The 12338-nt window shown below is 41.8% G+C and overlaps 1 protein-coding gene across 1 annotated transcript in view; it reads right to left on the bottom strand.

Annotated features, from left to right (window-relative positions):
* CDKL3 (cyclin dependent kinase like 3) overlaps positions 1 to 12338 on the bottom strand; it is a 108140-nt gene continuing 95802 nt past the window's right edge. The window contains exon 13 of the mRNA XM_046000046.1: positions 1 to 62. Coding sequence (XP_045856002.1) covers positions 30 to 62 — 33 coding nt within the window. The 3' untranslated portion in view covers positions 1 to 29. The remainder of the gene's footprint in view (positions 63 to 12338) is intronic.

Raw genomic sequence — 12338 nt, 5'->3', positions numbered from 1 at the left:
AAGTATTTCCACAGACGCTGATGCTCGAGCTACATCTTGAAGGAAAATCCAGAATTCTTCAGCTGAGAAGAGAAGAACTAGATGTTAAAATCACTCCCACTTAAATCGTATCTATTCTAGATGTTTTGAAGAAAACATAGGAAACTATGCCTCCATTTGTTTATTCTACAATGTTAAGGTATCAGATTCTTCAACTCCTGCGTGTTCGTGTTGAAGCCGAGGGATTTTTTCCCCCAGAGTGTATTTTCCACTGTCTTGTCCAAATGGGATACCAGATCCTGCCTGCTTAGCTTGAGGAAGGCATTTTATCTCTGGTGCCTTGATCGCATCAGAGCTTATATTTAAAGCATGAGTGATGAGAAGAGACTGCAGCTGAGTCCCTGGCTCTGTCCCATCCCTAGAGCACCCTCCTCCTCTCCTCTCCACTGAGGGCTACTACAGTGGCTGGTGAGGACCAGAGCTTGTCAGAGCCATGAGTAAAATCTCTGTTCTACAATCCAGGCTGCACTTACTGGGATCTGCCACAGGGGCTCATCAGAAACCCTCAAGGAGCGGGCTACCTGGCTTCCCCCTATGTGTGCCCCTCTACACACACCCATGTTTGATGATTGGCTGCCTTGTGTGGGCTCAGGCTCAGACACCCCTTGGAGGCCTCAACCTGTGTAGGTTTCAGTTACATATCAAGCTGTTCAGTTCCCAGTGGAGATCATTCTGGTGGAGAGGCCAAGACACTACCATCAGACACACCCTTTGAAGAGCCTCCTAGAAATCTGACTCAGGGCACCACTTTTTATGGTTTCTGTGTCCTCATGCAAAGTTCTTGAACCCCCTCACCCTCAGTATTTTCATCTGTAGGGTGGGGGTCATAATTGTACCATCCCCATAAGTTTTTGGTTTTTTTTTAAAGATTTTATTTATTTGACAGACAGAGATCACAAGTAGGCAGAGGCAGGCAGAGAGAGAGAGGGGGGAAAGCAGGCTCCCTGCCGAGCAGAGAGCCCCATGTGGGGCTCGATCCCAGGACCCTGGGATCATGACCTGAGCCGAAGGCAGAGGACTTAACCCACTGAGCCACCCAGGCGCCCCCCCCCATAAGTTTATTTTAAGCTTTAAATAAATGAGTCCATGTAATGCTGTTAGCATATAACAAGTACTCCATCTACATTAGCTATTATTATTATTATTATTAACTTTTTATAATAAAATTATTTCTGGTTGTAAAAGAATTAATGATCACTGCAGAAAATTTGTGAACTATTGACAAGCTTAGGAAGAAACAATCACAGCATCCAGAAATAAGGGCTATAATAATTTTGATGTATAGTCTTCTCAGCTTTTCTTGGTATGCATATATATTCAATATATATAATATAATGAACATAATATATAATAAATATAAGTCCTCACTTATATATTAAGTTCACACTGTTCTATAATTTGTTTTATTCAACTGATCTATCATGACATTTTCCCCATATAGTTAAATACTCTAAGAAATTTTTTTTTTAAGATTTTGTTTATTTCTTTGAGAGAGAGAGAGAGAGAGCACAAGATGGGGAGGGTCAGAGGAAGAAGCAGACTCTGGGCTGAGCAGGGAGTGCGATGTGGGGTTCAATGCGGGGCTTAATGCGGGGCTTGATCCCTGGCCCCTGGGATTGTGACCTGAGCCAAAGTCAGGTGCTTAACCAACTGAGCCACTCAGGCATCCTTAGAAAATATTTTTAAAAGACTACTTTGTTTTCAAGTATATCAGTGTAATACAATTTATGTAACTAATCCCTTAGTTTGATATTTCCTATTTTTATATTTATAAATACCACAGTAAGTGTCCTGTTCATGAATGTGTCTCTACATCTTTGTTTATTCCTTAAGATAAATGCTTAGAAGTGGGGGCGCCTGGGTGGCTCAGAGGGTTAAAGTCTCTGCCTTCGGCTCGGGTCATGATTCCAGGGTCCTGGGATCCAGCCCCGAATGGGGCTCTCTGCTCAGCAGGGAGTGCTTCCTCCTCTCTCTCTCTGCCTGCCTCTCTGCCTACTTGTGATCTCAATCTGTCAAATAAATAAATAAAATCTTAAAAAAAAAATGCTTAGAAGTGGGATGACTGTGCCAAAGGCTCTATAACGTTTTTGTTTTGTTTTTTTTAATGGCAGGTATATAGAATTGGATTAACCATAATCCTTTGTTCTGGCACTCTCAAAATTGGATGGATGGCCTGATTTTGTTAGGTTAGGTAGTAAATTCATTAATTTTAATAATGCATTTGGTACTTGTCAATCCACAACCCAAAACAAAAGTTAGGGCCTCAGCAATAACCAATATTGAAGCATAAGGCTCTCCACCCCATCTTCTTGTGCTTGCTACCCAAGGGAACCCATTCCAAATTGTATGTTTATTTCCTTTTCTTTTTATATGATTTTGCTGGATCTGTATATCTTCCTAAAGAGTAATTTTTTAGAACTGTCCTTGGCTTTATAAAAACGACACCAAGCTGTATGTCATCTTGGGGGACTTGCTTTTTCCACTTACTTTGCTAAAATTCATCCATATCATTGTAATCCACTGTAGTCATTTTGCCTGGTATTAAACACCAAATGTGTAGACAAAACAAGGTGTATCATCCAGTCTCCCACTGATGGGCAAGTACATTGTTTTTAAGATTTAGCTCTTGCTCCCACTGCTGCTGTGAACATTATACTGTAAATGTCCCCCGTTGTATATGTACAAGAGTTTGTCTAGGGAACCAGTTTGCACTCCCACCAGCTATAAATGAGAGAGCCTCTGGATCCACATTCTCTGTTGTTCAAGGGGCTGGCTCAGTCTACTTACCTGCAGCACCATGTAAGAATGGCAATTTCTGCAAACTCTTTCCAACCCTATGGATCATTAAAAATTTTTGACCATTTGACAAAGAAAAGATACCTCTCCCTTCTATGTAACTTTGTTGTAAGGTTCTGACTCCTCTAAAAGCCAAGAGGGAAGGGGTTTGGCTCAGAGCATTGTTTCCAGTCTGATAACTTCAGTGATATTTCTGGGACTGATTCCCCAGTAGCTCAGCTGCTTTCCCATGTCCTAAAAGAAGTGACATGGTTGGAAGGAGGGACCGAGCGGGGCCAGGATGGGAAACAAGCCCAACTCACCACAGTGGAAGCTTGTCTCCTAGTCCCAGCGCCTGCCAGTGTCAGATCACTCCTTCTCCTTGATGAAGCAGCCATTATCTCTTCCCTACCCGCCACCCGAGAAAAGCCAGTATAATACTACCCTTTGTTACTTGAATTGATAAATTTAAAACCTCTTTCCCAGCTCTGCAGTAAAAGAACTTTCTATTTTGGGCTTAGTGACATAACCCAAACCAACCAGAGAGCAGCAAGCTGTAGCCTGAGTTCATAGTCTTTCTCCAAGGGAGGGAACCTACAAGCAAAAGGAAGGACCTTCTAAAGTACATCATCTGCATATCAACAGGCAGCCTACTTGGTTTTCTTTCTGCTGACGGATCTGTTTCAAAATTCGAAATCAAACAATCCCTAATCTTCAGGGTAAGCTGATGAGTAAATCCTGAACAATTTCTTATATCATTTTGCCAGGAATTCATGGATATCCAATCGTGTACCTAGGGCTGGGCTAGGTATTGTCAGAGAAGAGAATTCTGTCTTCAAGGGGGAATTCTAGCCACCCAAATATACTGATTTGAGGAGTGCCTAAAACATTTACCTAAGAATATGCTTTCCCCCTTAGTCCTTTTCCCTGCCTGAAATCTCACATTGCTGCAGTGTCCCGGGTGTCAAGAAACCTTCAGGAGTACACAGAAGTCGTGCTTATAGGAGGAGCAATCTGTTTAAACCATTGGCACCGCTTAGCACAGAACCACAACCTAGAACAGGATAGATGACAAGTAAGTTCTCCCCATCCTTGTTTTGGCAAACTTTTTCTTATGGGAAGCTTCAAATATGCACCAAAGTAGACATAATAAACCTCCACGTACCTATCACCTGACTTCGGCAATTACTTCGGCAATCTTATTTTATCTGTACCCCATCCTCCCTCATCTCCATTTTAAATCCAATTTAAAGCAAATCCGATATTTTCATATTTAAATACTTCTGTATCTTATCTGTAACAAATAAGGGCTCTTTTTTTCAATAACCATTTTATCACATCTTTAACAGTAATTCTTTAATACCATCTAGTATCCAGTCAGAGGTCAAATTGCCCCGGTTTTCTTAAATGTCTTTCTTTAATGGTTTATTCTAATTAGGAGTCAAATGCTATTCTTTTTATTTGTTGACATATCTCATCTGTATATCTAATTTTTTAATTTTTAAATTAAACAGCTTATAATTCTTTAGTTTTTAATTTTTAAATTTTTATTTATAACAGTTTCCTCTCTTTCTTTTTACTGCTCTTCTTTTTGGTGTTACTGAAGATCGTGGGTCTTTTAGTTACTATTGCTGTGTAACATAAAACAAACACCAATTTATTGTGCTTATGGATTCCAGGTGTCAGAAACTCCGTGCACAGTTGGGATAGCTTCTCTCTGCTATCTGGACCCCCACAACTACCTGGGGCCCCAGCTGGGGAGATTCAGAGTCTAGTGATGAATTCATAACTGGGAGCTAGAAGCATCTTGGGTTTGTTTACTCACATGTCTGGTGTCTGAGCCTGGAGCACTCAAACTTGGACCGCTGACCAGAGCACCTACACACAGCCTCACCATGTGGCATGCCTTCCTGCCAGCTTGGGAGGCTCAGGAGAGTCACCTTATGGCTCCGGCTCCAAGCATTCCAGCCAGCAAGTGGATGCCAGATCATCACTTTTTATCACCTAACCTCAGAAATTACATTCTCCCTTTTGCTGTGTTCTGCTGGTGGCAAACCAGTCCAAAGCCAGACTCCAAAAGAGTAGAACCAGCCTCCACCTGTACTGAGGAAGGGGCAAAGCTGCAAAAGAGCCTGGAAGGATGGCAGCTATTGTTGCTCTACTTGGACACAGGATGGTCTGTCAAGCCTGCCTTTCCAAAATCAACCAGAGAAACGTTGCAAATCATGGAACCCCTGTGGAAGAGAGAAAGGTCGGGGAGCTTATTTGTTTGCAGGGTCACGTCCTACAGCTGGGTAGATTATACCCTTAATAACCAAGAGGGTGACTGGGCTGAGAGCCAACTCCACTTGCTGAAACTGTGCCTGACTCTGGGGCTGTGTCACCGGGAAGAAGAGGTGCCTACTCTAATACACATAAGATACTGCAGGGACAGGAGGTTTCCCTGGGTAGTAAAAGGTCATTCCATCCAACTTACACTTTTCAGATCTCAGATACCTATTGAACACATGCCACTTTAAAGAATATTATGTCTTGGGGGGCCTGGGTGGCTCAGTGGGTTAAAGCCTCTGCCTTTCGCTCAGGTCATGATCCCAGGGTCCTGGGATCGAGCCCCGCATCGGGCTCTCTGCTTGGCAGGGAGCCTGCTTCCTCCTCTCTCTCTCTCTGCCTGCTTCTCTCCCTACTTGTGATCTCTATCTGTCAAATAAATAAATAAAATCTTTAAAAAAAAAAAAAGAATATTACGTCTTTTTTTTTTTTTTTTTTTAAGTTTAAGCAGCACCAAGTTGACTTAGAAATATCTCAAAAACTGTGCTGGATTTACTCATATATTTGTTAAATGGTGCGAGTTTTTAGCCATCAGGCACTTTTTTATTGCATTGGTCTAGAATGTTCCAGAAGTATCTTGCAAGAAGCTTAGACACGATGTCCCAATCTGACCCATCTGCTGAAAGCCTTGAGTGAATGCAAAAAGGCAACACAGGATGCACAGGAAACCAGGCCAAACAGAACCCAGGGCTTTCTTCTCTTCTTTGCAGTCCCTATTCCTCATTAACATAGCTTTTATAGTTTGGTTATAGCCCCAGGGAAGTAAATGCTTTCATTTCTGTTTATGGCTATCAGGAAAATAAAATAATGTAGGTAAGGCCAGGTAATTTCCAAGGATTTTAAGGACCAGGAGAGCACCAGTTCAACCTGAGTTTGATAAGGACAGGTATGTTACAAGGAAGTTCACACAAGTCCAGATAGAAGTCTCTCGGATGCTGAGATTATTAAAAAGCTCTGATCATGTTGATCTCATCATGCTCCTGGTCCACAGGGGGGTTGAGGAAAGCCTCAAATGGCAAGGTCCAAGGCACCTTTTTAAAAACTTATTAGGCCTCAGGAGTGGAGTGTTAATTTAATTGCACTTCTCAGTTCAGGACACATTCTCTTGGTCAGTCCATACAGGGCCTCTCTTTTAAGTACGTATGCCTGTTATTTTCTCCTATTCCCACTCCTCACTCCTGTCCTTCCTCCCAAACATTCTAATCCATTTACTTATAATTTCTGGCTTCTATGCGTTTATGCGGATGTGTGCTATTGTCTGCTCTGCATGTACTTTAATTTACACGATAGCAGTGTGTTACAGATCTTCCTCCGTGTCTTACTGTTTCCACGCCACAATTTTGTTTTTAAGACCTCTCACATTGCTCTGTGCACATCCAGTCCATCCTTCCTGGCTGCTGCAGAGTACTCCAGTAACAGGCACCGCTAGGGCCTCTGACTTCCCACCACCCAAAACAATGCTGCCATGAGCAGCCTCATATGTGACCAATTTGGGACATGTATAGAAATCTCTTTAGACAACGTCTCACCCATAGGTGTTCTTAGTGCATTAGAAAAGACACATCTTCCTCTTGGAGAAAAGTGCCCCAGAGCAAAATGCAAGGCGTGGCACGCTGGAGCTCAGGCTGGGTTTCAGCCCACGTCACCCCCTCAGTTGGAGTCTTGTTCAGGGCACAGCTATAGGTGGTGGCCCTAACAACAAGCATTCCCCGATTCTTCTAGCAGGTTTCAGCTGTTTGCAACATCACTCCTGGTTGGTACACGAAAGGGAAAGGTGCCAACTGAGCACAGAAATCTCCTCATGGAATCTGTGTCTACTTCATTTGCTCATGCAGGGTTGCATTCCTTGGGCACTTTATACGTGGACTGACGCAGTTTGTGGGAGCACCATGGCTAGTGTACAAGCTCCACAGGAATCAGGGAGTCAGACATGATCTGACAATACACAGAGGGTAGTGCAGATATACCTGCCTGAGGCCAAGGCAAAGGACCCAAGTACTTCACTCCCTCATTTTGTCTTGGAGATGGCAGAGAAACATCTTCTCTCTTGATGTTGTTGTCACAGGACACAGGTGAAGTGGTCGGGCTCATATTCACAAGGCAGCAACTCTGACTGGCTTTGTCACAAATGGTGGATATCTGGCCCTGAGCCATCCTGCCCTGGGCCCTTGGAGAATATTCTGTGGCCTACAGAACTAAGAATTGATGGTCCTTAGGTCCTTACTCAAGGTCACATGGACAGGCCAGGGACAACTCCTTTAAACAGGTCAGATTTCAAATCCATCAGAAATTCTTAGTGGCCATTGAGATATATCTAAACCCTCTTAAAATAACTGTGTGTGGAGGTCAATGAAACACCTAAGTTATACAGAAAGCTGTTTTTTTCACACTGACGTTTTCTCAGCTGTCAAATGAAGATAAACAAAATGAGAACTTCTAGAAGAAGACAGAAGTCTTAATTTACAATTTTTCAGAAAGGAATCACTACATTTCAGGATTATGCTTGTCAGTTTAGAACTACACTTCAGTATTCAGAAGAAGCCTGGATAACAGTCAATCGTGCAAGGATGTGAGTCACACTGAATACCACAGACATTTCTGTAATTGTGTGCAGTTGTGAATAAGCAAGTGGTAGGCTTTGAAACAATGCCCAAGAACAAAAGTACAAATCAGTTGCATGCATTAACATCAGGGACTGGAAAATATTGACCACTAAGTGGGCCTATGACAGGAAAAAAAAAAACAATATAAGTTTCACATTCAGAAAGAGAAGCACAGGTTAACATTTGGAGATGCTGCCATGTGACAAGAAAGATCCCGAGATTCACAAATGGCCTCGCTGCTTCACGTAGGACAAGGCATCCACCATCACGGAGACCTGACTTATCCTTCTCAGATGGTTCCAGCATAACTTCATCCTTTTCCATCCCTCACATCACAAATACATGGCCCATCAGGGTCCTGGAGCTTACCTGTTCCCATTGTGTCTCTTGGTTAGATCCCCATCCCGATATCCTGGAGTCACTAACTCACATCATTGGCTTGATATTTAAAGAGTCTGGGAGCCCTCTACATCATGTGAATCCAAAGTCACCATCTCTCCCTGGTTTGTCAGCCCAGGCCCCTGCTTTTTTTCAATAAGAATGATGGAGACCACAAGTAGAATTCAAATATTCTCATACAAAAAAGAAAAATGGTAAATATGTGCTGTGATGTAGGTATTAGCTAAAGCTATGGTGGTAATCATTTTACAATACAGAAGTGTATCAAATAACACATTGTACACCTAAAACTTACACAGTTTTCTATTTCAATTATATCTCAGTAATGCTGAAAAAGGAAGGAAGGTAGGGAAAGGAAAGAAGGAAAGAGGAGAGGGGAGGAAGGGAGGGGAGGAAGGAAGAGAGGGAGGGAGGAAAGGAAGGAAGAAGGAAGTGAAGACAGGAATGACAGAGACCAGAATTGGCTCCTGTAGCTCACTGCAAGATCTCAGATTGAAAAAAAAAAAAAAAAAAAGATCTCAGATTGAATTTGGATTCTGAGGCTACCTTTTCCACCCTCTCTCCTATTTGATTCCTAGTCTAAGGTATGTCATATTTGTTTATTTACGTGCTTGTTTATTGAATTTAAAGGTATCTTTCTTCTGGGTGAGGGAATGGGTGAAATAGGCCATTGAGATTAAGCAGTGCATTTGTCGTGATGAGCACCAGGTAATATGAGGAATTATTGAAGGCTGAAGGGCATATCGTACACCTGAAATTAATACAACACTGTATGTCAACTAACTGGAATTTAAATAAAAACTTTTAAAAAATAAATAAAAATATCTTTCTTCTGAGAAGCTCAACTCATAAAAAAATTTTAAGAAGGGTGCCTGGCTCAGTTGGTGGAGCAGGTGAATCTTGATCTTGGGGCAAAAGTTTGAGCTCCACGTTGGGCACAAAGATTACTTAATAAAAAATAAATAACAAATAACCTTTTAAAAAATTTTAAGGAATAGCTACTTAATAATGATCAAGAAATTATGGTGTCACCAGATGACTAATTAAGAAGAAATGAGCCCAAGTTAAGGCAAAGGAGATTTGAGTTGGCTCCTGAAGTATTTGGTGAAAGAGAAAAATTCAGGCTGGATTAGGCCATGGGCAGAAAGATGGGAAGTTCATCTCATTCCATAGCCCTTCAAGGAACAGTCAGAGCAGGAGACCTTACATAGTCTAGACTCAAGGCATGCTTGCCTGCAAGCAGGGAAAGGCCAAGGCTCCTTACACATCTGGTAACACTTCAGAAGTGTTGCTTTAGTTGCTAGTTGCTCTAGCCATCTGAAATTTTTTATTCCTAACAACTGAACAAGAACCTATTCCTAGAAGAAAAAGGAGTCCTGGGAGCCTGTCTAGGATTCCAAGAGCTCAGATAACCTTCTATGTCTGCCCTCCCGAGCCCCTAGAGAATGGATACGTCCACTATTGATTTTCCTAACCACTCTTTAGAAGCCAAGGGAAGGGGAATCGTAAATGTTATTGTCCATTTAGTGGCCATAAGTTTCAAATAATCAAATAAATCTTACCTGTTGTATCAAAGCTACATTTGGCAGTAATCCTTGCAGAAGCAGTATACAAGGTTTCTCCTAAAGAAAACTTCCTGGAGGATTTGAACAAGGCCGGACAGGGAAGACACGACATCACTGCAGTTCCCAGTGAGCTCCTCAGAGCACACAGGTGCGTGGGTCCATTCCAATGACTGGCAGTTTCCTGGCCTTTCTCAGTGGGGGTCCAGCATGTGCCTGAGAAACTTTCCCTCTGCTGCCTCAACCAACAGCTAGAGAATCAAGAATTCTAAGTTGGCATACCCGGCTGCTTAAGCAATGACAAATCTGCTTCACTTCCTCCTTTGTTTCCTAACCGAGAGTGTAGTCCGGTTTCAGTGTGGAGGCCAGAAAGGGCTGACGACATCACCACTTCCCCACAGCGGTTCATTCCATCATCTCAGCAGGTAAGCCACCTTCCCTACACTTCTTTTGAAAGCCAAAGCTAGAGATTACAGTCCTTAAACAGGGCACTCAACACATCTCTTGATTCTTGGCAGACTACAATTTTCAAAACAAACATCCAGAAGGTGGGGAGTTGGCCAATAGTACGGAGACTTGGTGACTACTATGGGCCCAGCTGCATAAGTGTATGGCTTGGAGCAAATCTGTGCACATTCAGAGCCTTTGGATAACCTTTAAAGCGATGCTTGGATGGGTGCCTTTGGCTCAGGTCACAATCCTGGGGTCCTGGGATCCAGTCCCGCTTTGGGCTCCTTGCTGGGTGAGGAGCCTGCTTCTCCCTCTGCCTGCCTCTCTCACTATCACTCTCTCTTCCTCTCTCTCTGACAAATAAATAAATGATATCTTAAAAAAAATAAAGCGATGCTCTGACCTTTTCCAGCAATAAGATTTTCTACAACTCTAGACTAGAAGAGGAAAAGGGGCTACAGTTACTGCAGCAGACTTCTGGTGGTAATTTCACCTATCTAGAAGAATTAGAGCCCTGTAGAGCCATGCCAAGAACAGGTATGTGGTATCCACCACTTGGGGATGAATTTTGGAATAACCACTGGCTCACTGGAGAACATGCCTGCCATTCTCATCTGTTTCCTTCCTTTTTCTCTCCTTTCTCTTCTCTGCCTACCCAGAGGCCAGATTATTTCTGATTTACAAGAAGAAAAAGTATGATATATTCCCCCTAATTTTAGGGAGAGTCACTCTTGGGATGGAATTGAATTCAGATGTTCCTGACACATAAACTGATATTTAGATAATCACCATCCTTTTTGCAAGCCTTTTAAAAAATAGTGGCTTACACTGTTTGATCTACTATCTTTAACACTTTATCACCCTTGAGAAATCATCGTACCATGTGGAAAGTCCTGCCATGATGAGATTACTAATCAAATTGAAGATACAAGCCAGAGGAGAAAAAGCACAGGCAAATGCATAGGAAATAATCACAGCTCTACAGAGTTAGTGAAAGCTTGGAGATGGGGAACAGGCTGACTAGTATACTATGTATATGTATACTAGTATACTATGTCCTGAGAAGAGAAATGACTGGACATGCATGTTTTTCTAGAAACAATTCATTAATATTTCTTTTTCATTGCAGTACTCGGCCCAAAATCTAAAGAGTGGTCATCTAAAAATTATGTATAATTTCAAACATATACATCAGTAGACCTTTTGTAAAGCTAATAATTATTCCCTAATTCATGTAGTATTATAATGGTCCCCCATGCACTCATTATCCAGCTTCAACAATCACCAACTCTTACCCATTTTACCCATCCATTATCATTTTATCTGCACTCTCACCAACCTCCTCCATCCAGTGTTGTTTGAGGCAAATCCTAGGCATCATATCATTTCATGTATAAATATTCAATATGTATATCTAAAAGATAAAAATTCATTTTAAATTGAATCACTCTCACACTTGAAATTAATAATTCTGTAATAATCAGGTGATCATGTTTTGGTCAGCATATAAAAAGTGTTGACCAGTGTGGAGAGGTGTGAAATACTGCCATTGCCACAGACTACATGATGAAATGGGACATATTCCTAGCTTTGCCAATAAAACATCAGAAATTTGGTGATGAAATCTCATAATCAATCTAATATTTATTGTTTGTCTATTCTGCATTTCAGAATGGGGAATCAGGGGATGGAATCCCCCTGAAAGGAAAATTAGAGAGCCTGCCTCCTAATGAGCAATTCTCTTAGGACAAGAGGAGACTCCATGTAATTAGTCAATGTCATGGTGTCACATGTTGCCTCAGAGCTACACACACAACTCAGGAATGTGAGCCAGTTTTCTGGGCGAGGGAATTACTTGTAGATCCAGAGCCAGACCAGAAGCAACAGTCTATGAGAGTTTTCCAGTGCCTAATTCTACTGGTTTCTGTTTCTTTGGAAATATTTTAGGAATTTATTGGACCTGTGATAACATTTAGTTTCATTCACAAGGGTTAGAAGAGAAAGTAAAATCACATAACAAAGGGGTCGGTGCAAAGGATATATACATATTCCTTGTATTCCTTTGTACTGATCAACAAATGCTCTTTTAAGAATGTTACATGAACACAGAGGTTAGTTTATGCGGTTCCCAAAGATTTATGTGCAAAATATTCTCTAAATCAAATCCTATTTTCAAAGTTTT

This window comes from Meles meles, chromosome 3, assembly GCF_922984935.1.
Source record: "Meles meles chromosome 3, mMelMel3.1 paternal haplotype, whole genome shotgun sequence".
Classification (NCBI taxonomy): domain Eukaryota; kingdom Metazoa; phylum Chordata; class Mammalia; order Carnivora; family Mustelidae; genus Meles; species Meles meles.
This window is presented reverse-complemented; position numbering and strand designations above follow the sequence as displayed.